The sequence below is a fragment of the Bos indicus genome, chromosome 21, assembly GCF_029378745.1.
Source record: "Bos indicus isolate NIAB-ARS_2022 breed Sahiwal x Tharparkar chromosome 21, NIAB-ARS_B.indTharparkar_mat_pri_1.0, whole genome shotgun sequence".
Taxonomy (NCBI): domain Eukaryota; kingdom Metazoa; phylum Chordata; class Mammalia; order Artiodactyla; family Bovidae; genus Bos; species Bos indicus.
This window is the reverse complement of record NC_091780.1, coordinates 32,339,108-32,366,681: the sequence shown is the minus strand read 5'-3', so window position 1 is coordinate 32,366,681 and position 27,574 is coordinate 32,339,108. Positions and strand designations below refer to the sequence as shown.

General features: G+C 40.0%; 1 protein-coding gene across 2 annotated transcripts; it reads right to left on the bottom strand.

Annotated features, from left to right (window-relative positions):
• Positions 1-463: 463 nt before the first annotated feature.
• RCN2 (reticulocalbin 2) lies at positions 464-18,357 on the bottom strand. 2 transcript variants are annotated; one of them, XM_070775328.1, is made up of 7 exons: positions 18,010-18,357; positions 17,512-17,617; positions 14,309-14,505; positions 6,746-6,859; positions 3,325-3,421; positions 1,820-1,962; positions 464-1,309 (listed from the first exon to the last, which is right to left on the bottom strand). In XM_070775328.1, the coding sequence occupies exons 1-7, from the start codon at positions 18,151-18,153 to the stop codon at positions 1,157-1,159; spliced, it is 954 nt and encodes a 317-aa protein (XP_070631429.1). In that variant the 5' UTR covers positions 18,154-18,357; the 3' UTR covers positions 464-1,156. The 2 variants fall into 2 exon arrangements, with proteins under 2 accessions (XP_070631429.1, XP_070631430.1); XM_070775329.1 differs by having other exon boundaries at positions 6,746-6,847.
• Positions 18,358-27,574: the final 9,217 nt, after the last annotated feature.

Sequence of the window (27,574 nt, the reverse complement as noted above, 5' to 3'; positions counted from 1 at the left end):
AGAAACTGTGAGTTAAAGCTGGGAAATAAATTTCTCACCTTCTCACTTTTCTTACTCCCCACAAAGGTAACAAGCTAACTTCCTGAATAAGGTTAAAACTGACTACATAGGTACGGACAAATGCTTATCAAGTGTGACTTTAATTTCAGTATGACTGATCTCAGGCTCTACTGGTAATTTCAACCCGTGCAATCCTTACGATTGTTTCCAGCCCGAAAGAGTGAGACCACATTTGCTATACTAGCAACTGAAATGTGTCAGGTGTACATTCAATTACAATATGATTCTTTTATCCAAAAGAACCAAAATAAGAATATGCAGCAAGAATATAATTTAACAAAGTTTTGAGAACATTCACTTCTCAAATACAGGAATGAATGAGGTGAGGTAATGTATAATACAACAAAACTTTTGCTGAATTCAAGGTTTACCTGAAAGATCAAATAAAAATCAAACAAACATATAAAAAGATATGACATTTCATTTTTAATCAGTCAAAAAAAAGAAACAGAAAAGAGTTCTGGACAAAGTCAAATTCCACACACCATAATGCTATAGTTACACATTAAATATAATTACTATCTATACATATGCAAAAATATAAAGTTCTATTTCATACAATAAAACCCTTTATAGAAACCATTTTAAAATTAAGCAGAACTTCTCAACATTAATATGTGAGGTATAAGTCCTTCTAAGGTTCCTTTAAAGGTTTTAAAACAAAATGCTAAATCTAAAAACAATGTCCTTCTGTCAGTTCCCAAGTTAAACCTACTTAAAACAAAAAATTGATAGCTTAGTCACATACTACTTAAATAATATTGTTCAGGCATCTCTGAAATCCTGTTTTTTTTTTCAAGTATGGAAACAGAACTCAAATATTTCACAATACAGTACTAAACAGATGGACTATTTAGGAAAGACTTTTTTGTCATATGGCACAACATTGTTTCATTTCTTCAATGCATTTGGAAATAAATATCAGGCTTTTGTTTTACTTTTCTCCTAAAAGGCCAAAACTATAATGTACATTAGGATAATTCTGACTCTGGTAAGACTTAAGAGTGTAAAATATAACATCAACATTTTATCACAAAAGTAAAGCTGGTAACAAACTATAAAAGGAGCCTGTGCTCTACTCAGATACACCCGGGGATCAAAGCTCGTCATGATAAAAGTATTCATCATGAAGCTGTCTGCCGTAATCTGTGGCTTCACTTGTAAGAAACAAGTCCTGGTTCTCCAGAATCTCTTCTTCAGAGAGCTTTCGGTCACTATTCAAATCCATTTCATCAATTAGATGACGAGCCTTTAAAATAAAACAAAAACGTGTCAAGCATAATAAGTATTTTTCAGCAAGATGTTCACATTTTAATGGGATCTGATTTGTCAAAATCATTCAGGTATACCAAGTACTCATTATTGTCTAAGTACCTAAAAGTATTAACTATCATGACTGGGTCTGTCTACAGCATTTCTCATCACCTCCTTTCTTAATTTCTGCTGGGTTCTGTCTCCTCCCAACTCAAATCCAATTCAGGATATCTCAAAGACAAGGAAAATTAGTATAACCCATTTTGAGCCCCAGAGGTAAATACAAACTTTTATTATTCTATTGTACTATTGAATTCATATATAATACCATCCTAACTTCCTTGTCTCTTTGACAGTCTAAAACAGATCATAGATTTAAATCAAGAAATAGCAATGCATTGATCCTAAATAACTCCACTACTTCCTTCTTTGGCTTAAGATTCTGAATTTCCTTTACTACAATAGCACAAATTTGGGGATGAGAGAATCCTTCTGTAATACTTACCTCTTCCTGGGCAATGCCCTGGTTATTGGGTACAACCCAGGACAACAGTTCTTGCGGATCAAGTCTGCCATCAGCATCTCTGTCATAATCATTCATGAATCTATCTTTCTCAACAAGTATCCACTCTGGATCTTCACTTGCGGCTATTAATATATTAATATTAAAAAAAGAACATAAACATGCATACACAAGAATACCACACATATCCCATAAGAAGTCTGGTATAGCCCCAGATAGAGGAAATGAATTTAAAGCTTACCACATAAAGGAGGCCCAAAGAAACAAAGCACTTAACTGAAAAGGGCTGAAATAAGCGCAAACTCTATAGTAATTTTCAAAAGTGATACTCAGAGTTTTAAAATTGTTGCACAGAGGGAGGGAGGGAGATGAGAAGGAGGTTCAAAAGGGAGGGGACATATGTAAAACTGCTGCATAGGGACCTCCCTGGCAGACCAGGGCTTGGGCCTCTGTGCTCCCACTGCAGGCCCCGTGGGTTCAACGCCCTGGGGGCGGATCTAGGATCCCACATGCTGTGTGATGTGGCCAAAAAGAAAAAACATCAGCTTTATTGTAAAACTGTTCTGGGATAAAACTCAACTGAAAAAGTGAAAACAAACAAACAAACATGAAAGTCTATGTAGCATGCGTCGAACCTGGCGGTGGGAGGGGGGTTCAGGAGGGGGAGCACATGCACACCCGTGGCAGATTCATGCTGATGTATGGCAAAACCAATACAATATTGTAAAGTAACTAGCCTCCAATTAAAATAAATAAATTTATATTAAAAAATACATAAATAAACAGATGGAGATTAACAAAAAGTCTATGTAAAAATCTCATGGAGAAAAAAAAAATTTTTTAAGTGTTACATATTATCACAAACTAGTAATTTTGCTAACTGCTGCTACTTGTTCTGATATTGTTTGCCCAAGTCTGAACTGGGAAATGGTTTTATGAACATCATGTGACTAAATCTTCCTGTGTGTTCTCACAATGTGTGTTCTTACAAAGTAATGCCATAGGTAATTTTAAAGTGACATTCATAGTAAGTGATGCTAAGCAAAAATTCTGAAAAGACAGCTGCTTATACGAAAAGCTGCATATAAAACCTCCTTAAATTTTAAACAGTAAGACATTTTCCACAGTCTTACTCTAGTATTTATAGGATTTTTTTTTTTTTCTTCTAAGATCTACATGCAAAGGTACAGGAGTCTGTTTAAAAATATCAACCTTTACTTCCTCAGCCATCTGAATTGATAATTACATTGTATTTGTTTGAAATGGAAGAAAAATGCTTGGCTCTATATGAGGAACTAGAAGTGGGCAAAACAGCATTCTCAGACAAGCTGTAAGCCCCTTTGTTTCACTAGTATTTTACTGAACTCAACAAGGAGGTATGAGGCCCAGTTCTTCCATTTTCCTCCATCAAACAGAGCTCTCAATGAGCAAGACTATCTTCCAATTTCTTCCTTTCCCCTTCCTCCCACACACCCCAGCCTACTTACTCGGGTCCCGCCTGTAGTCCCCAAGAAATTCTTCCAAACTAACAAATCCATCACCATCTTTGTCATGTTCTTCTAAAGCCTCTTGAATGACAAATTCCTATTGCATGTATGTTCACCAAAAAGAAAAAAAATCTGTCACAAAAGTTTCAATTCCATCACCATCTGAATCAACCCTACTATAGAATTAATTATTGAATTATTTCTACTATAATTAATTAATCCTACTATAGAAATATTTAACCTAATTATTCTTTAGGAATAATTATTTTGTCTATACTTGCCACACAATCTTTCTAAACACTGGAATTTAGAAGCAGGAATAAAACCCCAAATATTAATAGCTTAGAATTTAACATCCTTAAGCTTCTATTATTGAGCACTCTACCTCACCCTCCTGAATAACCTTGGCAATAAACTCACATTTCTATTTTCTGCACATTACCTCCTTCTGAAGAATGATATATCTTATATTACCTTTGTCTTCTTTAATTTCACTTTCCTGTCAATCCATTAACAAGCCAAAAGAACCCTCATCTCAGATGTCTCTGCATAGAACTGTTGCCTGAAATGGGTCAGTACCCTATAAAACTTCAACTTCCTTGCTTCCTCTTCCACCTATCTACCTTCATCCACCCTAGACTGCCCCCAAATCGGTTCCTGACTCTTTCTAAGGCTCCTTACCAACTAATCCCTTCTGACCCAAAGATCACGCCCTTTCTAGTTATGCTTTCCCAAGACGACCTGCTCCACTGCTTCCCTTACTACACTCCTGTGTCCCCTTGGACCCTTTTCTTATTATGCCCGTCCTCATGCTATACGTCAGACCCACATCACTTTCTCCTTTATTCCAGAATCAGAGGAAGATACAAAAATAGAAACCTAATCCTTATAAATTTATTTTTTGCCACTTCTGTGGGCTCTCACTGCAGCTTGGAAGTCTCTCTCTGCCTCAGCCTCCCTAACACTCTATGGCTGTTTTTTGACATCTCTATTTTCTCTAAGCCTTACCCCAATTCTCTCCAACATGCTCTTGGCAAAGACTTCCTATTTTTCTAAGCATGGGAGAGGTCTTCTGAAATCCTTCCTTGTTTCCCAGCACTGCATCCTCACCTTTAACCACCTCTATTTTGATGCCTGTTCCTTTCATCCTTCTCTTTGATCTCAGCAGTTAAAGCTCTGCCCCTCTTCTCTAGGATGAAGCCCTCAACTGTCTTCCTAGATCCCATACTTCCCCACTTCCTGAGAGCTTTCTTTTACTCTTAACTCCAGCTTCTCCAACCCTTTCCACTAGCTCCTTCTTCTGTGCCTTTAAAAACAGCCAAGTTCCCATGACTCTGCTGCACTCTTTAACCACCATCCTGGTCTTTCTTTTCCTCTCAGAGGTTACAGCTACTGTTCTCATTTCCTCATTACCTGCTGCTGCCTGAATACTTTTTCAGCCTGGATTCCAGAACCATAACTACAGTGAAACATATTCTCAAAAGTCTCTTATTGTAGTCAAATCCAGGGGCTTTATCTACATCTGCATGAAACAACATTTAAGTAGAAGTTGTTGGGTTTTGTTGTTTTTTTTTTAATCAAATATAACAGATTTTCGATACAGAAACCAGGGGATGTTAACCTGGAGACCCAAAGATTAGTTTTGGAGAGAAGATCTGAGAATCTCTTGAAATTATAACCCAGTATTTTATGTGTATGAACATGGACATGTTCAGGACTTTTCTGGGGCAGGGTACACAGCTTGCATCAGATTTTTTTAAAGGAGTCTGTGATCCAATAAAAGAATCACTGATCAAACTGATTATTCCTGCATTCAAGTAATCCTCTTGGGAAACAAAGACATTTCAAGAATGCTGCCTTGGTTAAAATAATTTTTAAAATTATGTGAACGAAAATATTTTTAAATTCCAACTTTTAATTCAAAGTAGAATCACTTAGTTGATCTTATATTCTGCCCTTTTCCTATCCTATATACCCTTAAAAGGGAAACAAGGAAAAAAAGATCCACGAAAACAATTAAGGTAAACAGAAATTAATGAAGCTGCTCTGAATGAGACACCGTCTTATGATCACCCATCTTGTGTGCTGCCATCAACTCCAACTCAGCACAAAGACCATCCTTTCCCATCCCGACATATCCCATTCTGCGATGGTACTGCTTTTGTATCGTTGTTACTCAAGCTTCCAACCTCAGAGTCATTTCTGATTCTTGCCCTCTTCCCCTCCCATGCTATATCAGTCAACATTCCTGTCTATGCTTTCTTCAAAATGTTGGTCACTCATCAATTCATTCCATTGCCACTTAATATTCCAGGGCTATACACATAATGCCTAAATTATTTCATTGCTATCACTGGTCATTTCCCTCCTCAGTCTTCAACTGTTCCTTATTCCCCAGATAATCAAGATCCAACATCCTCCGCCTACCATGCTAGGGCTCAATTAGCTTATCTCCACTTAATTCTGGCACTTAAACAAACTGTGCCCAGCAATGTTCTCAAACTAGGTCATGTACTTTGTGGAAAGTAAGAAATCCAAAGCCTCACAATGGCAAGAGAAATGGCACTGATGGTGGTGTCTTGCCACCAAGTTAGAGAGAAAAATATATCTGCAGTCCTGCTATCAAGGCAGGGACATCCAACCATGACCCATTAAGCACAAAGCTACATCTTCCCTCCCTGAAATGTCCAGGGAACCAAGCCACACAGCTTGGGGCTGATGCCAGGCAACAGACCTCAATGTAAACGTTTAGTCTGTTTTTTAAAAGCCATTTCTTATGTTAAAGTTTACTCTCCAATATGATAGTTTCTGCTCCCAAGAAGTTTACCAAGTCATAGCAGGGACTTAATCACTGTTGAATTATACCCTGGGTTCAACAAAATTTTGAAGAGCTGGTACTTCTTTTAAAGGGATGAGAGGACTCATTATGCCTAAAGTTACAAAAACATTATTAGTCATTAGCAGTTGCATCCCCCCACCTCATCCCACCCCCATACCCTATGAAAAGGGATCTAAATATGATAGTGTTCCCAGACCAAAAGTTTTCACAAGTAACCCTGTAAACTAAACAGGAAGTTCTAGTGTTACTAATATTGAAACACCTGAGAAAAGTCTGAAAGCTACAAAACGACAAGGAAGGCGCTGAAGGTAACCCAGTTATGAAAGAGAAACTAGCCAGGCAAAGACGGATACACATAAACACTTCAGAGACTGAAGAAAACCTCATTCCTTACCTTCTCCCGCCCTGTACACACCCCCACTCCACCAGAAAACCTCCGTCTTCCCACCCCTTTTCTGAAGCAAGGAAAAGTTTAGATCATCTCCTAAAATTCTGTTTTGTATATAATTTATTTTCATTACTATGTAAAAGTTTTAAAGTTTTGGCTATTCAATAGTTATCTTGAAATTTTTTCTTCCTTACCGTCATATAATCAACTTCTTCAGGATGTTCAAAAGCAATAAACTCTTCAAGGTTCAAGCCAGAGCCTGAATCCTGGTTAGCTTTTTCAAATCGCTTCTTGTCCTTTAAATGAAGCTTTGAAAATTAAATATTGAACATTTAAAGGTTTTCTCATTCATCCCACAATGTCATTAAAAATACTTTGAAAAATACAAGCTATGTGACCTCTAAAGTACATTTATATCCATTATCACATTTAATCTTCACATCATCCCTTTGATGTTAAGTTGGGCAAATAACAAGCATTTACTAGAAGCAGTACAGCGACATAGGGAGACTCAGATCTGAATTCCAGCAATGCCACTTATTAACTTGTTACTTACGGCAAACTGCTTAACCTCTTTGGGCTCCTCAACTATACAACTGGGATAATTTGACACCAAAAACAACAGAAGCAAAAATAAACAAGTGGGACTACATCAAACTAAAAGGCTTCTGCACCGCCAAAGAAATCGTCAAGAAAATGAAAGCTACTGAATGGGAGAAAATATCTGCAAATCATCTATCTGATAAGGGGCTAATATCCAAAATATATAGAGAACTCGTACAACTCAATAGAAAAACAAACAGTCCAACTAAAAAAATGGGCAGGTCTGAATAGACATTTTCCGAATACATACAGATGGCCAACAGGCAGGTGAAAAGATGCTCAGCATCATAAATCATCAGGGAAATGCAAATCAAAACCACAGTGAGGCACACCTGACACCTGGATGCTATACAACAAGACAATCCAGCAATTCCACTTCTGGGTATTTGTCGAAAGAAAATGAAAATACTAACTCAAAAAGATACACAAGCCTCTATGTTCACTGCAGCATTATTTACAATAGCCAACACATGGGAACAGCCTATATCCACTGATGGATAAATGGATAAAGAAATTACATAATATGTTCCACTAATATATATAAGAATATTATTCAGCCATAAAGAATAAAATCTTGTCATTTAAGACAACATGGATATATACCTCAAGGGCATTATGCTTTGTGAAATAAGTCAGAGAAAGACAAATACTGTATGACCTTGCATATGTAGAATCTAAAAACAAACAAAAAGTTCACAAAAACAAAACCCAAAAAACAAAAACAAAAAACCAAGTTCACAGATAGAGAGAACAGACAGGTGGCTGCCAGAAGTGGCTGGTAGGGAAGTGAGAGAAATCAGTGAACTGTTTTTTGTTTTTTTTTTAGTTTAAATAAACTGAACAATTCATAATAAGAAAAAATCTCTATTAAGCAACTGAGATGAGAATTCCTATCAAGCAATTAGAAAACATATTAGGTATTCAATGTTACGTGTTACTATTATTGATAGAAAAATTGAGATTAAAATGATTTATTGAAAGGGATGTCAGGAAAACAACTAAAATATATTGAACTTGGATCCCTCCTGTTCTTTCTACAACACTACACACTACCTTCTTTAACAATCGCAGCAACTTTTTGAATGCCCCCAAAGCAATGACTTTAGACTATGTATTAGTTCTTGGTGTGCCTATTTCTGTTTCTGGTCTTCAAAATGACTTTTCAAAAACACTGTAACAGGTTTCAAATACTCCTCTTATGAGAATACTTTTGGTAAATATTTGGAAGTCTACTCTTCATAGGCTGTTTATAGTGCTACTTCTGTATGTCCAGATAAACACATCAAAAGCTGAAAAGCCCCTATCTTGGGGTTGAGCTAAATAATCATACCGTTTTCTACTTTGTCATGCCCATCTTCCTTTTCTTTCCCCTCAAGTACACTCTGGTAGGAAACCAAGCAGTAGCGACTATTAGGAGAAAAGCGACTTTTAATCAATTTTCTCAAAGGTAATTCTGTAATTAAGAGGATTGGAAGCCAATAGTGGCATATTGCTAATCCTGCATACATTTTGAGAAATTTCTAGGAATAACTTTCCTTTTTATAAACTGATGTGTATTAAATCACACATTTTTTTAAAAAGCACAATTTCAAATATTTTAGAAGCTTTTAATTTATGTGTTTCACTGTTGAAAAGAAATGCTCTTCTCAATTTTCTAGAATACTAAAGGTTGGGTAGCACTTGTTTACTGAAACAGTAGTTCTTTTACGATGACTGAGTTACAGTGGAGGCTCACTTCTTTCCCCAAAGAATTTGTCTTTTAAATACCCAGATTCCACTAGCCAGTTATATTCATCCAATCATGGCAGGAAAAAAACATGTTTCCAAACAGCTGCTTTTAACTTAATGTTTCATAATTTTAAATAACTAGACTAAATAATGTACATGTTATGTTCAGGTTTAACATGGGGAAAAGTAGAAAAACAAGAATTTGAGGTACTTAGCTGAGTCAATCAAGGTTTTTGAATAAATCACTATTCAAAATACTAAAGTGCTTAGATTTCCTTATGAAAGAACCCTTCAATCTGGAGCAAAAGGTCCATGTTTCAGCAGAGGGAGCTGAATTTGGCCAAATTTGCCTATGGAAAGAAAGGATCTCTTTCAATAGCTGAGATTTCTTAAAAAAAAAAATAAAGTACTTTTCTCATTTACATTTCTCAGGTTTTTAAAAAATAATGGGATTTTTAAAAGTCTTATTCATGGTCATTTAAAGAACACATTTATTAGAGACTCATATTAAAGAAGCTAATACACCAAGACTTTGTCCAAAGGGGCAAATTTCTAAAAGACGACCACAAAGGACTGTCAGTTTCATAAAACCTCAACACTTTTTTTTTCCTGTATAAAACCCTTGTGTTCTAGTGCATAGAAAGTACTATGCACAGTAGTAAAAAGATAGAAACTACTATAGTCATTTATTTTTACATTGTAACAGAAACTTGTGAAGAACAAAACTGCCATCTTTTGGTAGACTAAAGATTTTACACGAGGAAATCTATAACCTGTGATAACAGAACAAAAGTCTAGGTCTTAAGATTCTGATTAGCCACATGCATGATTATATCCTACACAAATAAATCCTGCTTACACATGCACATTCGCAGCTGGCTTTAGAAGTTATAGGAATTGAGCTTTTGCCAGGTAGGTCCTCAAACTTTAATTATCCTGCTTAAAAGTGCTGACTATACTTGTTCATCAGGTCATAAAGAAATACTTTTTTTCCGGCATCTCACAGCCTGCAAGTCATTATTCCAGGTTATCTCTATTCTCTGTATGAAAACATTAAAAGTAACATATAATTCAGCTATCAAATTGATTTTTGGTTTTTAATAGGCTTCCATACAAAAACATTTTATTTGGACATCCAATTACTTTTTATGATTCTTTTATGGTACAATGTTTAGGCTGTAACTTTGATCAAGATCGATACATTCTTCATCCTTTTATTTTTTATTTTGCAGAATCATGCAATTGTGTCTGGGTTCATTTTTACACCCCACATCCACTTTTAGTGGGTCATATATGTAAATATATATATATATATAATTCTAACAAAGTATTATAAATAGAATTTCATGTAGAGACATATTCCTATGTTGTTGAAGAATAAGCAAACAGGACCAATAGGACTCCCATTGAGAAGTGTTCATTTCAGGGACCCATTAATTCCTGTAGGCTATAAGGTCCATCTAATTCATTCTTTAAAAGTACAGTCTTATAATCAACATGTCCAGAGTACCTGGGTGGGAAACACAGCATTAAAATCAGACATCTTTTAAAAAAACCAAACTGCTCATCAACAGTTTATGTAACAAGTCACGTACTTCTTCAAAGTAAAGATTTTCTTCTCCATACCATCATGTATTATTACATTCCACCCTACTCCACTCTCCAAAGAATATAGATTTTAAAAAACTACACAATTTCCCTACTTTTTGATGGGATAATAATTAAATCTTTTGAGTGAAAAACAAACACAGAATCTACTTCTGGTAAGATTTTAAAATACTGTATTTAACGTTTGTATTATTCCCTGGCAAAGAAGTCATAATGTCACACCATGGTTTGGTTTTAAGAAAAAATCTTGGAATGTGAACGATGCTTTTAAGATGAGTTAATTCCTATAGTAAAGGAGAATAACTAGCAGACAAATTCTAGATCTCATTATCATCATCTGTTTTCTTTTTAGCACTAAGTAGTAAAAAGACTGATTTACACTCTTTTCAGTCTGCTGTAAGATGAAGACCCAAATAAGGAGAAAAGAGGATACTTTCCCCCTATATATTAAATCTTATCTACTCTAAAGCTGATAGTTAACAAATGCTTAAACAACTTCCAAAAGCTGATTGTATGTAAGTATTAGAGATAAACATGTGACTCACATGTTTTCTTCAACAATTTTCTTTCAAATTAACATAGAAGGATTTACCAGTTCAACTGCTACTATTTATTACTATTTCTCCATACTGTTTTCATCCCCATTTTTAGATATGAGGACACTGAGGCACAGGAGGGTTAATTTAACCCAAGGTACCCCACTGTCATGTGGTGCTGCGTGCATGCTCAGTCCTGTCTGATGCTTTGCGACCCTTTGGACTGCAGCCTGCCAGTCCGTCTCCTCCAGAGGATCTTCCCAACCCAGGGACTGAACTCGCATTTCCTCCAGCTCCTGAATTGCAAGTGGATTCTTTAGCTGCCGAAGCACTGGGGAAGCCCTTGCTGAATGTAAAGCCAAGGTGACTGGCCCCACAGCTGGAGTCCTTACCCTCCACACTGGTGGTACAGGCACAGCACATGCATAATCATGTCAACCACAAATTGGCACTTGCCATGGGTGCCTGCCATCTACCTCTACAAGAATTAAATCATGTGCTGCTGCAGCTGCTGGGCTCCAGCACCCTCTGAAGGAGCTCAAGATGGACAGCAGAAGCCAGGCACTCTGCGTTCTGGGAAAACTGGCAGGACAGGTCTTCAGATAGTTAGATATTCTCAGGAGATAATTTTATAAGCCCAATTCTTCTATCTCCTCATCTCTAGAAAAGCACTAAAATCCTTCATGGTTGACAACTGTTTCTCATGACTAGCAGAAGCTTCATAAGACCAGCAGAAACTTTCTAAAAAAATTAATGTGCTTGACTGTATGTACTCCCCCTTTACCCAAATCACATATATACTGTCCTTTCCTTCCCCCCTGCCTCTTTGGAGCAGTTTCTCAGAGCTATCTGAGGCGCTGTCTCCCAGGCTGCAGTCCTCATATTGCCTCAAATAAAACTTAACACACAACTCTCAATTGTGCATTTTTTTAGTCGACAATCCTTAGCAGAGAAACAACCAATTTCGAGTTAGTGATGACCTACAGAGTTCAAGTGGTTCTTAAATAAATAGCATATACAATGCTACAATATGGCCACAGTAAAAACTAAATTGTAGATGCCAACAGAGGAAGCTCAAAAGTTTTCAAAGCACCCTTGACTAATATTTTGGGACATGACCTTTGCAAATAGTTGTTTGAGTTTATTTTTTCCACATACAACAACCTCTTTTTAAAAAAAGTCTTTAAAATTACCTCTGAAATACAAAGTATTCACAATATCAATTTTTAAGGCTTATAGTAATTTGTCTTAAAGAGTTCCTACTAATTACTAAGTAAAGTCTTTAAAAAAGTTCCTATTAATTCCTAAATATGTCTTCCTCAATTCTGCTTAAGAAGTATTTCAACAAATTAAACCATGAGACACAACACAACTCACAGTGATACTGAATCTTTAAAAATAAGTTATTTTAAATGGTGCAGCCACTATGGAAGACAGTGTTGCAGTTCCTCAGAAATTTAAAAACAGAATTACTATATATGAACTAGCAATTCCACTTCTGGATGTACCCACAAAAGAATTAAAGGCAGGATCTCAAAGAGGTATTTGTACATCCATGTTCATAGCAACATTACTCCCAATAGCCAAAAAGATGAAGCAACTCAACTCACCATTGATTGATGGATGGATAACAAAATGTGATATATACATATACTGGAATATTATTGTCTTTAAAAGGAAATTTTGACACATAGTATGACCTGGACAAATCTTGAGACTGCTAAGTGAAATAAGCTAATCACAAAAAATATACTGTATGATTCCACTTACATGAGGCACCTAGAATACAGTAAGTCTCATTCATATGAACCTTCAAGTTGCAAACTTTCAAAGATGTGAACGTGTGTTTTCATGTCCAATCACTTAAGCTAATTCACAGGTCTGGCGTCCATTGTCACATGCATGCATCCTCTCCAAGTGCTTATGCTTTTGTGTACCTTACTGTACAGTATGTACAGAGTACGGGCTTTGAAGGTGGCATTAGAGGTAAAGAACCAGCCTGCCAATGCAGAAGACGTAAGAGACGCAGGTTCGACCCCTGGGTCGGAAGATGCCCTGGAGAAGGAAATGGCAACCTACTCCAGTATTCTTGCCTGGAAAATCCCATGGACAAAGCAGCCTGGCATTGCAAAGTCAGACATGACTGAAGCAACTCAGCATGCATGCAGGCACTGTATAAAATACGGTAGTACAGTCTCCTTATTTCAAGCCCAATATGTCCAGAGGCAAGCATAAAAGAAGCAGTGACGTAGCTGGAACTACTGTACTTTTCAAGGTACTATACTGTAAAATTAAAGTTGTTTTATTTTCTTGTATTTTTGTGTGTATTATTTGTGCAAAAAGTATTATAAACCTATTATAACACTGTATAGCTGATTTGTGTTTGTTGGGTACAGGCTAACTTTGTTGAACTTATGAATGCACTTTTGGAATGGAACTCGTTCATATGTTGGGGAATTACTGTAGTTGAATTCGGAGACACAAAGTAAAGCGGTGATTGCCAGGGGCTGGGGGAAGTGGAAACGGGGAGTTATTTGAGGCTTCCTGGTGGTTCAGATGGTAGACAATGTGCGTGCAATGCAGGGGACCTGGGTTTGATCCCTGGGTGGAAAAGATTCCCTGGAGAAGGGAATGGAAACCCACTCCAGTATTCTTGCCTGGAGAATTCCATGGACAAAGGAGGCTGGCAGCCTACAGTCCATGGGGTTGCAAAGAGTCAGACACGACTAAGTGACTAACACTTTAATGGGTTTAGAGTTTCAGTTTTGCAAGATGAAATAAATTCTGGAGATTGGTTGCCTAACAGTGTGAATATAATAAAAAAATATGGAACTGCACACTTAAAAATAGTAAAATGGTAAATTTTATGTGTATCTTACCACAATTTAAAAAATGTTTATTTTATATAAATACTTAAAATGGTACTTAAAAATGGGAATAGGCCTCTATAATCTTCCTAATAAATATGATACAAAACCAACCATTCAATAACACAATAAAATAAAATATTATGAAACATATTCAAAATACACTAAAAAAGCAAACCAGGAAATGAGAACAAATGATGCAGCTAAGAAAAAGATGCAGGGATAATTGAGGTAGTCCAGAATAAGAGTCCTAAATCTGGCTAGAAAGGAAACATCAAAATGACCACTGAGGTGGAACAGGTGATTGCCTAGAGAACAAGGCAATCCAGTCGATGACCTCAGGGTTCTTGTGCTCACTCATGCAGGAAACTGAACTGATATAATCAAAAGAAAAAGCTTGTGCACACATACTCACCTGCCTAAAAGACTCCTCTTCTGCATCATCGAGAGCAGTGTTCTCAACAAAGTCGATCACCCGATCATACATCTGAATGTTGTATTCATCCCATGACACACTACCATCACTGTTTTTATCATACTCAATAAACTGTTGTTTCGCTTCTTGCATAGCATAATGTTTAAAAGACATTTGAATCCATGAACTGAGTTCACCTATGAGAATTTCCCAGAACACAATGAATGTGACAGTAATTCTGATACTTAAGAGTAGTGAGGATTTCTAAACATTCTTTAAAAGAAAAAAAAAAAAACTTTAGTGTTTATAAATATTTGAGTGAGAATTGGTTTAGCTGCGTTCATAGAAATAGGAGTAGGAGACAAGGAGAGCTGTTTGGAATCTAAGAATGTTATATGTGATCAACCCAGAACGTAAGCCCTTTGAGTATGGAGAGTTTTGGTATATTTTGTTCACTAAGGTACTCCAAATGACTAGAAAGCACCGGGCTCAAGAAGTATTTATTAAATAAACTACCAATTGGCCAAGAAAGCACTTGACTTTTAAAACATATTATCCAAAAAATTGCAGATAACTTTTGCTAATTGGGCTTTCCTGATAGCTCAGTTGGTAAAGAATCTGTCCCAATGCAGGAGACCCTGGTTTGATTCCTAGGTTGGGAAGATCCACTAGAGAAGAGATAGGCTACCCACTCCAGTATTCTTGGGCTTCCCTTGTGGCTCAGCTGGTAAAGAATCCACCTGCAATGCAGGAGACCTGAGTTTGATCCCTGGGTTGGGAAGATCCCTTGGAGAGGGAAAAGGCTACTCACTTAAGTATTCTGGCCTAGAGAGTTCCATGGACTGTATAGTCCATGGGATCACAAAGAGTTGGACACGACTGAGCAACTTTTACTTTGCTAATTATCACAGACCTCTCAGGAAGCACAAATATTTGAATAGCTACCCACTTAATACGTATTAGAAAAAAGTGTTCTTCATTTACAAAAGTAATATACAGTTTAAAATACATTTTACATTGAGTTGAATCAAGACTATATTAAGGAAATAATAGATAAGTAAGTATGATCTAACTTCTGAAAAATGCACTCAAGTGACTGAAGTTTGAGAAACATTGTTACAGTATATTACCATTAACTATGTCAAATCATCTGGAGGAAATTTTAACAAAGTTATGGGTAGCAATTATGATTTATGCGTGTCTTGTAATAGCTTTGTCTTAACTGGGTATCTGAAAACATGGAGGAAAAGTTTCTAAATCTCAAATGTCCACTTTCAAATCAACTTTTAAAAATCTATCTTAAAATACTTTAAAATATCTATAGAGATATTTTGGAGAAGGAAATGGCAACCCACTCCAGTGTTCTTGCCTTGAGAATCCCAGGGACGGGGGAGCCTGGTGGGCTGCCGTCTATGGGGTCGCACAGAGTCGGACATGACTGAAGCGACTTAGCAGCAGCAGAGATATTTAGTATATGCATCATAGAAAAAAAGGGATGAGGGGAGAAAAATGTGCGTATTTGTAAGAATAGCAAGAGTACCCATTTGGTTTAAAGATAATACACCATTTAATTTAAAGAATGGTACTCCTCTGTTAGTTTGAGGGAAGTCAGGTGAATAGAGAAAAGTAAAGATATTTTTGTCTCTCCTGAAACTTTAAATTGGGATAGAATAATTATGGTAACCATGGAACAATTACTTTATACCAAGTCCTCTACAGATGCTGTCTCTAATCTTCAAAACAAGGCAATTATAATCATTGCTTTACAGTTCAGGAAATTGATATTAGAAATTGAGGACTCATAACTGATAAGCAGCAGAATCCAGATTCAAACCCCATGTTTGGCTTCAAAGCCCAAACTCTTTCCACTGAACTTTGCTGTCTCTCAAGAACCCGAGTCCAGTCATGGCCCTTAACGTGCAAATAAGCAAAACTTCCTGAAGAGTCCTCAAGTGGAATGATCGTCCAGGCGTAACAGGGTACAGAATGGAACAGAGGCCAGAAACAGGGCTTCACACTTCAGCTCTGCTGTTAGAGGTAAGTTTACCCTCTCAAGGTTTTGTTTTCTCATCTACTAAATGAAGATTTGGACTAAGTTCCTTTTAATTTTAATTTTTTAAAAGCTTACTGTTAAATATTGGAGCATATATAGGCCCTTACAGATAAATGCCACCAAGTTTTCCAAATCATCTTGCGCACTCTCTAATGTATCCAAAGATGGACCTATTCTTATTGGATAATTAGCCTAGAGGCTCTGTTGTTCACATAGAAGGAACAAAGCCTTAATATTGGTGACCACACCTGAGGGCACTTCATTGACAACACATCTTGAATTTACCAATCAGGTTGTAATTCTCTCTAGCAACTTCATTCTTCAGATGTTGAGCACCATTTAAATGAGAGTTATAGCAAAACAGTTCCTGAATTTTTGTTGAGGATCAATTTGGAAAACTTGATAGGGTTCTTCAAATGAATGAAGCAATGGGGAGAGGCAGCTATTTATTTAGACTATTCTTTTAATAATCTGTGCATTTCGTTCCTGACTCTAGAACCTATCTAAGAGCACTCATTTTTTTTTTTTTTTAAGTGAAGGATATTAAAGACTGAATTAAGGGCAGGAGATATGGATTCTAATCCTGGTTTTGCCACTCATTTGAGCAAGGTACGTATGCCTCTGGGTTTCAATTTCTTCACCCCTACAAAAAGAGGTGGACATAATGATTATATGGTTCCTACCGAGTTATAATCATGTGTCATAAATACAATTCACACGCAACAGGTCCTTTTCTACTTGCTTATAAAAAGAAGCAAGTTCTTAAGATTCTAATGAAGCATTTATCAAAAGAGCAATAAACTTAATGCCTTAAGGCTTTAGTTTGTTTCTCCAAAATGAATTACATTGTTGACACTGATAAAAAGTCATGTGAGGAGTCCGGCAATTGCTCTAGGTATGACCTGAACACCGTGTAGGGTCAATGATGCTTATGTATTACGGGAGAAAGCACTGAGCTTTACTTGGTATCCTATGTCTAAAGATTTGGTGGTATAAAACCTACTCACCATGTCCTTTTTCCCCTCTCACATATCATCTCTAACTGATTGCAACACTAGTCATCTACACTCAACAGACACCCTGCTTAAATGTTTGCATTTGTCTCCTACAAAGGGCTGTCTCCATTGTTGGTTGTGTAGGACGTCCTTACTTTCGGTGAGAAAGCCATCTGAGTCCAAGTCAATTTTCTTTATGATTGACTTCAGTCTTTTGTGTTGCTCTTCGGGGGAGAGTTTAACATATTCATCGACTTCTTCCTTTGGGAGGTAAGCGATATACAGAGGGGATCACGCATTACTATCAGGAGGGCAAAATGGTGGAGAAAAACAGAGCTATTAGAGACCTCCCTTGCGGAGGGCTTTTGGGGTGACCCATATCTGCTCTCCAAGGGCCCTCCCCCAATGATCCCCTCAGTAACCCTGCCCCTTGTAGGGAAAGTAGAAGGGATCTGGCTCTTGGGCTGCATTGTTTTGACGCGCTTACAGACTCCGGGGTCCATCGGAGAGTGAGCGGCGCCCCGCCCGGCCCCCATTGTCAGGCTGCCCCGACCAGGCCTCGCCCGGCAGCCCCCTTTGTCCCGCGGGGACAAAGCCCGCGGCAGCCGCGCTGCGAGGCCCGACCCTCCCAGCCCCCGGTCTGGCCGCCTCACCTGGCCGCCCAGCAGCGCCTCGCGGTCGTAGTCGGCGCGGTGCTCGCCCTGCTGGTAGTGCAGCTCCTCGGCTTCCCCGGCGCCGGCTGCCGCGGCGCACAGCAGCAGCAGCCCCAGCGTGGCGGGCCTCGGGCCCAGCTGCATCGCGCCGGCCAGCCGCGGACACACAGAAAGGCGAGGAGGGAAGCAGGCGGGGCCCCAGCCAGCGGCGGCGCTCGAATGAGCGCTGCAGAGAGGCGGCGCGGCGTACGTACGGAGGTGGGAACGGAATGCGGAGAGGTCCGTGGCCTCAGTAACTAGAGCGACGTAACGCGGAGGCCCGAGCCCCAACTGCGATGGTGAAACTGGCCAGGCCGAGGCCTAAATAGCATCGGCGGGGGGGCGGGGAGGGGGCGGGGCTCCAGGCCGCGCCGCTGATTGGGTACCACGGCGCTGGGGGTGGGCCGCGGCGATGTGGCGATCTGCAGCGGGCCCAGAGGTTCCCGGAGGCTGGCGGTCGCGGCCGGGAGGGGAGACCCCCGGGGGAGCCTTTCCTTGCGCCACGACACCCTCCAGAAGACACGCCCTCACTCCACCCTCGCCCTGTCTCTGTCAGTCAGCCTCATTCCTGCCCGAAGGTCCCTGTCTACTCCATGTAACCGACCCTGCTTCCATCAATGAGAAAGGCTGCAGATCTGGATGAAAAGGCAATGGCACCCCTCTCCAGTACTCTTGCCTGGAAAATCCCATGGACGGAGGAGGCTGGTAGGCTGCAGTCCATGGGGTCGCTAAGAGTCAGACACAACTGAGCGACTTCACTTTGACTTTTCACTTTCATGCCTTGGAGGAGGAAATGGCAACCCACTCCAGTGTTCTTGCCTGGAGAATCCCATGGACAGAGGAGCCTGGTGGGCTGCCGTCTATGGGGTCGCACAGAGTCGGACACGACTGAAGTGACTTAGCAGCAGCAGCAGCAGGAAAATCTTTGTATTTCCAAGTCTTTAATGTATCTCTACTTACTTATTTGACCAGAGCAGAACGAATGAACCCGGGTACTGAAGCCAGATGTTTTGTATCTGATGCTCAATTTCTCGATTTACAAGTTCTGTGACCTTCGCCAAGTTTGATGTTGTTTAGTCGCTAAGTCGCTTCCTACTCTTTGCGACCCCATGGACTGTAGCCTACCAGGCTCCTATGTCCATGGGATTTTTCCAGGTAAGAATACTGGAGTGGGTTGCCGTGCCCCTCTCCAAGGGGTCATCCGCACCCAGGGTCGGAACCCGCACCTCCTGCTTTGGTATGCGGATTCTTTACCACTGTCCCTAAGTGAAATGTATAATTCAGTAAATTATACATATGTATATTTTGTATGTAATATTAAACAAATTATGTAAATTAAACAAATTATGTTTAAGACATAAATTATTCTTTAAGATTAGCATATACTTGGCCTACTTAATATTGCTCTGCAGGAGACCTGAGGCTCCTTCTCACAACCGAGTCCCAAACATTCCCTGCCACCTGCCTGGAGAGCTGGCACTCAGGATACTTACCATCCAGGCATTTAAGAAATATTGACACCTTTTGTATAGTTATAACTGGACATGGAACAACAGACCGGTTCCAAATAGAGAAAGGAGTTCGTCAAGGCTGTATATTGTCACCCTGCTTATTTAACTTATATGTACAGTATATCATGAAAAACGCTGGGCTGGATGAAGCACAAGCTGGAATCAAGATTACAGGGAGAAATATCAATAACCTTGGATTTGCAGATGACACCACCCTTATGGCAGAAAGTGAAGAACTAAAGAGCCTCTTGATGAAAGTGAAAGAGGAGAGTGAAAAAGTTGGCTTAAAGCTCAACATTCAGAAAACTAAGATCATGGCATTGGTCCCATCACTTCATGGCGAATAGATGGGAAAACAGTGGAAACACTGACAGACTTTATTTTTGGGGGCTCCAAAATCACTGCAGATGGTGACTGCAGCCATGAAATTAAAAGACCCTTACACCTTGGAAGGAAAGTTATGACCAATCTAGACGGCATATTAAAAAACAGAGACATTACTTTGCCAACAAAGGTCCATCTAGTCAAAGCTATGGTTTTTCCAGTAGTCATGTATGGATGTGAGAGTTGGACTATTAAGAAAGCTGAGCACCTAACAACTGATGCTTTTGAACTGTGGTGTTGGAGAAGACTTTTGAGAGTCCCTTGGACTGCAAGGAGATCCAACCAGTCCATCCTAAAGGAAATCAGTCCTGAATATTTATTGGAAGGACCGATGCTGAAGCTGAAACTCCAATACTTTGGCCTCCTGATGCAAAGAACTGACTCATTTAAAAAGACCCTGATGCTGGGAAAGATTGAAGGTGGGAGGAGAAGGGGATGACAGAGGATGAGATGATTGGATGGCGTCACTGACTCAATGGACATGAGTTTGAATAAACTCCATGAGTTGGTGATGGACAGGGAGGCCTGGCATGCTGCAGTCCATGGGGTCACAAAGAATCGGACACGACTGAGCGACTAAACTGAACTGAACTTTATATAGTCAAGGTACATGCACATGGGTGTCTGTTTTAAGGCTTATGGTTCACATTCACTATCTTAGGAAACAAAGTTATAACTTTTTCTTAAAATATTAGTTGTAATTTATTTTTGAGACTTTCAACAGGGAAAGAAAGCCTACTTAACATCATTTCTGTGTGAAAGTGGTTTATTATTCAAATATTTGTTGGAAGGCTAATATTATGACTTATTTATAGAAATGCATAATAAAGGAAAGAATAATTTTTCTGTACTTGACTAGTGGAGAAGCTCATAAAAAAGAAGAAAATTATTTTGAGGACTGCTCAGAATATCCAGTTTAAACAAATTCATGAGGCAATTAGAGTAAAAAGACATTTTAGCTAACTCGTCTTGATTTGCATTATAATACTCAACTAAAAATTAAAACTTTTTTTTAGTAAATTAGAAATTTCAAATTTAACATATTCTAAACTTACAGTAGAATTCTAGAATTCTTCAGTTCAGTTCAGTTCAGTCACTCAGTCGTGTCCAACTCTTTGTGACCCCATGAATTGCAGCACACCAGGCCTCCCTGTCCATCACCAACTCGCGGAGTTGACTCAGACTCACGTCCATCAAGTCAGTGATGCCATCCAGCCGTCTCATCCTCTGTCGTCCCCTTCTCCTCCTGCCCCCAATCCCTCCCAGCGTCAGAGTCTTTTCCAATGAGTCAACTCTTCGCATGAGGTGGCCAAAGTACTGGAGTTTCAGCTTTAGCATCATTCCTTCCAAAGAAATCCCAGGGCTGATCTCCTTTAGAATGGACTGGTTGGATCTCCTTGCAGTCCAAGGGACTCTCAAGAGTCTTCTCCAACACCACAGTTCAAAAGCATCAGTTCTTCAGTGCTCAGCTTTCTTCACAGTCCAACTCTCACATCCATACATGACCACAGGAAAAACCATAGCCTTGACTAGATGAACCTTTGTTGACAAAGTAATGTCTCTGCTTTTGAATATGCTATCTAGGTTGGTCATAACTTTCCTTCCAAGGAGTAAGTGTCTTTTAATTTCATGGCTGCAGTCGCCATCTGCAGTGATTTTGGAGCCCCCAAAAAGAAAGTCTGACACTGTTTCCACTGTTTCCCTATCTATTTCCCATGAAGTGATGGGACCAGATGCCATGATCTTTGTTTTCTGAATGTTGAGCTTTAAGCCAACTTTTTCACTCTCCTCTTTCACCTTCATCAAGAGGCTTTTTAGTTCCTCTTCACTTTCTGCCATAAGGGTGGTGTCATCAGCATATCTGAGGTTCCTGACATTTCTCCCAGCAATCTTGATTCCAGCTTGTGCTTCTTCCAGCCCAGCGTTTCTCATGATGTACTCTGCATATAAGTTAAATAAGCAGGGTGACAATATACAGCCTTGACATACTCCTTTTCCTATTTGGAACCAGTCTGTTGTTCCATGTCCAGTTCTAACTGTTGCTTCCTGACCTGCATACAGATTTCTCAAGAGGCAGGTCAGGTGGTCTGGTATTCCCATCTCTTTCAGAATTTTCCACAGTTTATTGTGATCCACACAGTCAAAGGCTTTGGCATAGTCAATAAAGCAGAAATGGATGTTTTTCTGGAACTCTCTTGCTTTTTCAATGATCCAGCAGATGTTGGCAATTTGGTCTCTGGTTCCTCTGCCTTTTCTAAAACCAGCTTGAACATCTGAAAGTTCATGGTTCACGTATTGCTGAAGCCTGTCTTGGAGAATTTTGAGCATTACTTTGCTAGCGTGTGAGATGAGTGCAATTGTGCGATAGTTTGAGTATTGTTTGGCATTGCCTTTCTTTGGAATTGGAATGAAAACTGACCTTTTCCAGTCCTGTGGCCACTGCTGAGTTTTCCAAATTTGCTGGGATATTGAATGCAGCACTTTCACAGCATCATCTCTCAGGATTTGAAATAGCTCAACTGGAATTCCATCACCTTCACTATCTTTGTTCATAGTGATGCTTTCTAAGGCCCACTTAACTTCACATTCCAGGATATCTGGCTCTAGGTGAGTGATCACACCGTAGTGATTACCTGGGTCATGAAGATCTTTTTTGTACAGATCTTCTGTGTATTCTTGCCACCTCTTCTTATATCTTCTGCTTCTGTTAGGTCCATACCATTTCTGTCCTTTATCGAGCCCATCTTTGCATGAAATGTTCCCTTGGTATCTCTAATTTTCTTGAAGAGATCTCTAGTCTTTCCCATTCTGTTGTTTTCCTCTATTTCTTTGCATTGATCACTGAGGAAGGCTTTCTTATCTCTTCTTGCTATTCTTTGGAACTCTTCATTCAGATGCTTATATCTTTCCTTTTCTCCTTTGCTTTTTGCTTCTCTTCTTTTCACAACTATTTGTAAGGCCTCCCCAGACAGCCATTTTGCTTTTTTGCATTTCTTTTCCATGGGGATGGTCTTGATCCCTGTCTCCTGTACAATGTCATGAACCTCAGTCCATAGCTCATCAGGCACTCTATCTATCAGATCTAGTCCCTTAAATCTACTTCTCACTTCCACTGTATAATCATAAGGGATTTGATTTAGGTCATACCTGAATGGTCTAGTGGTGTTCCCTACTTTCTTCAATTTCAGTCTGAATTTGGCAATAAGGAGTTCATGATCTGAGCCACAGTCAGCTCCCGGTCTTGTTTTTGTTGACTGTATAGAGCCTCTCCATCTTTGGCTGCAAAGAATATAATCAATCTGATTTGGGTGTTGACCATCTGGTGATGTCCATGTGTAGAGTCTTCTCTCGTGTTGTTGGAAGAGGGTGTTTGCTATGACCAGTGCATTTTCTTGGCAAAACTCTATTAGTCTTTGCCCTGCTTCATTCTGTATTCCAAGGCCAAATTTTCCTGTTACTCCAGGTGTTTCTTGACTTCCTACTTTTGCATTCCAGTCCCCTATAATGAAAAGGACATCTTTTTTGGGTGTTAGTTCTAAAAGGTCTTGTAGGTCTTCATAGAACCGTTCAACTTCAGCTTCTTCAGCATTACTGGTTGGGGCATAGACTTGGATTACTGTGATATTGAATGGTTTGCCTTGGAAACGAACAGAGATCATTCTGTCATTTTCGAGATTGCATCCAAGTCCCATCACTTCATGGGAAATAGATGGGGAAACAGTGGAAACAGTGTCAGGCTTTATTTTTTTGGGCTCCAAAATCACTGCAGATGGTGACTGCAGCCATGAAATTAAAAGACCCTTACTCCTTGGAAGGAAAGTTATGACCAACCTAGATAGCATATTGAAAAGCAGAGATATTACTTTGCAAACAAAGGTCTGTCTAGTCAAGGCTATGGTTTTTCCTGTGGTCATGTATGGATGTGAGAGTTGGACTGTGAAGACGGCTGAGCGCCAAAGAATTGGTGCTTTTGAACTGTGGTGTTGGAGAAGACTCTTGAGAGTCCCTTGGACTGCAAGGAGATCCAACCATCTCCAACCAAGGAGACCCATCCTGTCCATTCTAAAGGAGATCAGATTAGTCCTGGGTGTTCTTTGGAAGGAATGATGCTAAAGCTGAAACTCCAGTACTTTGGCCACCTCATTCGAAGAGTTGACTCATTGGAAAAGACTCTGATGCTCGGACGGATTGGGGGCAGGAGGAGAAGGGGACAACAGAGGATGAGACGGCTGGATGGCATCACTGACTCAATGGACGTGAGTCTGAGTGATCTCCAGGAGTTGGTGATGGACAGGGAGGCCTGGTGTGCTGCGATTCATGGGGTCACTAAGAGTCGGACACGACTGAGTGACTGAACTGAACTGAACTGCATTTCAAACTCTTTTGTTGACCATGATGGCTACTGCATTTCTTCTGAGGGATTCCTGCCCACAGTAGTAGATATAATGGTCATCTGAGTTAAATTCACCCATTCCAGTCCATTTTAGTTCGCCTATTCCTAGAATGTCAACGTTCACTCTTGCCATCTCTTGTTTGACCACTTCCAATTTGCCTTGATTCATGGACCTGACATTCCAGGTTCCTATGCAATATTGCTCTTTATAGCATCGGACCTTGCTTCTATCACCAGTCACATCCACAACTGGGTATTCTTTTTGCTTTGGCTCCATTCCCTCATTCTTTCTGGAGTTATTTCTCCACTGATCTCCAGTAGCATATTGGGCACCTACTGACCTGGGGAGTTCCTCTTTCAGTATCCTATCATTTTGCCTTTTCATACTGTTCGTGGGGTTCTCAAGGCAAGAATACTGAAGTGGTTTGCCATTCCCGTCTCCAGTGGACCACATTCTGTCAGACCTCTCCACCATGACCCGCCCATCTTGGATGGCTCCATGGGCATGGCTTAGTTTCATTGAGTTAGACAAGGCTGTGGTCCTAGTGTGATTAGATTGAGTAGTTTTCTGTGAGTATGGTTTCAGTGTGTCTGCCCTCTGATGCCCTCTTGCAACACCTACCGTCTTACTTGGGTTTCTCTTACCTTGGACCTGGGGTATCTCTTCACGGCTGCTCCAGCAAAGCGCAGCCGCTGCTCCTCACCTTGGATGAGGGTTATCTCCTCACCGCCACCCCTTTTGACCTTGAACGTGGAATAGCTCCTCTAGGCCCTCCTACACCTGCGCAGCCATCGGCTCCTTGGAGGTGGGGTTGTTCTTCCAGCCGCAGCCCCTGGCCTCGAGCGGGGGTAGGTCCTCCCGGCCGCCGCCCCTAGCCTCAGGCGTGGGGGCGTGGGGTAGCTCCTCCTGGCCACCGCCCCTGACCTCTGACGTGGGGTAGCTCCTCTCGGCTGCGCCCCTGACCTCGGACGTGGGGTAGCTCCTCTCGGCCGTTCCTGCGCCGTGGCAGCCTGGCACTCTGGGCCGCTGCCCCTGACCTCAGACGTGGGGTAAGTCCTCTTGGCCGCCTCCCCTCGGGCATGGGGTCCTCTGGGCTTCTGCCCCTGACCTCCGACGTGGGGTAGCTCCTCTCGGCCGCGCTCAGTGCTCTGGTTGCAGCCGCCCACGCTAAATGCTAAACTGAGGATTTATAATCATGTGTCACAAGAAAAGCTGAACAATAGTAAATAATTACCTGCTTGCCTGCTAAGTCACTTCAGTGGTGTCCAACTCTTTGCAACCCTATAGGTAGCCCACTAGGCTCCTCTGTCTACGGGATTCTCCAGGCAAGAATACTGGAGTGGGTTGCCATGCCCTCCTTCAGGGGATCTTCCTGACCCAGGGATGTAAACCACATCTCTTCTGTCTCCTGCGTTGGCAGGTGGGTTATTTACCACTAGCGTCACCTGGGAAGCCCTCAAATAATGACATGGTAATAAATTTTTTGTTACTTGGCCTCTAAAAACCTCTTGACTCATTTATAATATGGGCAAAATAATAAGACTACTATAGAAGTTTATTATGAAGATTAAATTAAATAATATGCGTTTAGAACAGTAGCTGGTGTGTATGGTAAAGTGTTCAATAAATGTAAGCTTACATTATGTGGGGAGAAAAGCAAAAGATGGTTGTGCAGAAGGAACAGTTTAGTAAGTACCTAGGAAATTCTTTGCAGACAGAATGCATGTAGAGGTGGGTTTTATTCTATGCCCACCTACAAGACTCTGTGGTTTCTGCCCCTTATCCTAAGTACACTAAACTAAAAAGAAATTCGTAGGCTGCAGCTTGAGCTTTCTTTCATCAGTTGCTCCACTTAGGATCAGGCCTTTTCACACAGAAGAAAAGGCTTTCTGGGTCCTCTTTCACTTCTCACAGTCTGTATGTGGATTGGGTGCCAAGAATTCTGTTCCAAAATGAATGGGCACAAATCAGTCACATTTCTTGAGTCAGGTTGGAATTTAATTGTTTTTAATCAGAGACTTCTGGAAAGTGTATAGAATGAAGAGTTCAATGGGGTCTTTCCACTGTTAGGAAGTTCAACATAGAATAGTTTTAAGTTTCAGAATGTGAATAGAGGGAACACGTCAGGATTGATTTTTCTAAAACAATTTTGAAGAAAGAAAAGAAAAAACTTTTATTACATTTTAATTTTAGCTTTAGTTCTGGGCTTTGAGACAGTACATGAAAAAAAAAAAAAAAGACGAATGTCCTCAACTCAGCTTTGCACATATTGTTCTCCAATGAGTACAAGGTAAAATTTGGCCCGCTCCTGATGTGATTCCAATTACAAAATGTACGATACAAGATTTTATGGAAGTTCTTCTGAACCCAAGGTCTCCCCAGATGGAGGCTTTGAGGCAAAAGAAATCTAATGATATCTAAAGAGGAGATAGGCCAAACAGCATAAATGTGAACAGCATCAGAAGGTCTGGATTTTATCTTTCTTCATCCCCTAAACAGATCCCTTTCCTTCTTTGGCCCTTATTTTTTCATCAGTAGGAAAATGATTAGGTTAGCTCAGAGAATCTTAATTTAAGATCTTTGCCTGTTAGGTGGATCCTAAGTGGTATGATAATCACAAAACCCCATGCAAAATTTTGTGCACAGTAGATTTCTGGAGAGGAGGGCCATAGTTTTGCTTTCATCAGAGTCTCAAAAAAATCCAGGTGGCAGCCCTTGTAGAAGTCTCAAAGCAGCTCTTCATCACTTAAATAATTTTATGATCTTGGCAGTTAGGATTGTTAGGAAGCAGATTAAAGACCTATGTTTAAGAGAGGCAAGACTGATCCATTTTCATTACTTGTAATTAGTCCGTTTTATTTAGTGAAAAATAAATATCTAAAATAAGCAGGCTGTCAATAAAAAAGGCATTATGAGAATCCAGAGGTCAACTTTCTTGCCCTATAAAAGCCATAGTACATAGCAAACATGTTTGTTTTTCTAATTTACTTATTTGTCTGCATTGGGTCTTAGCTGTGGCACATGGGAGCTTTATTGTGTCAGGCAAAATATTGTCATTGCAATGTGTGGGCTCAGTAGTCTTGGCTCGCGGGCTTAGTTGCCCTGCTGCATGTGGGATTTTAGTTCCCTGATCAGGGAACAAACCCGAGTCCTCTGCTTTACAAGGTGGATCCTTAACCACTGGACTACCAGGGCAGTCCCACAAATATGTTTTTATTTGTATTTTTGAAGTATAAT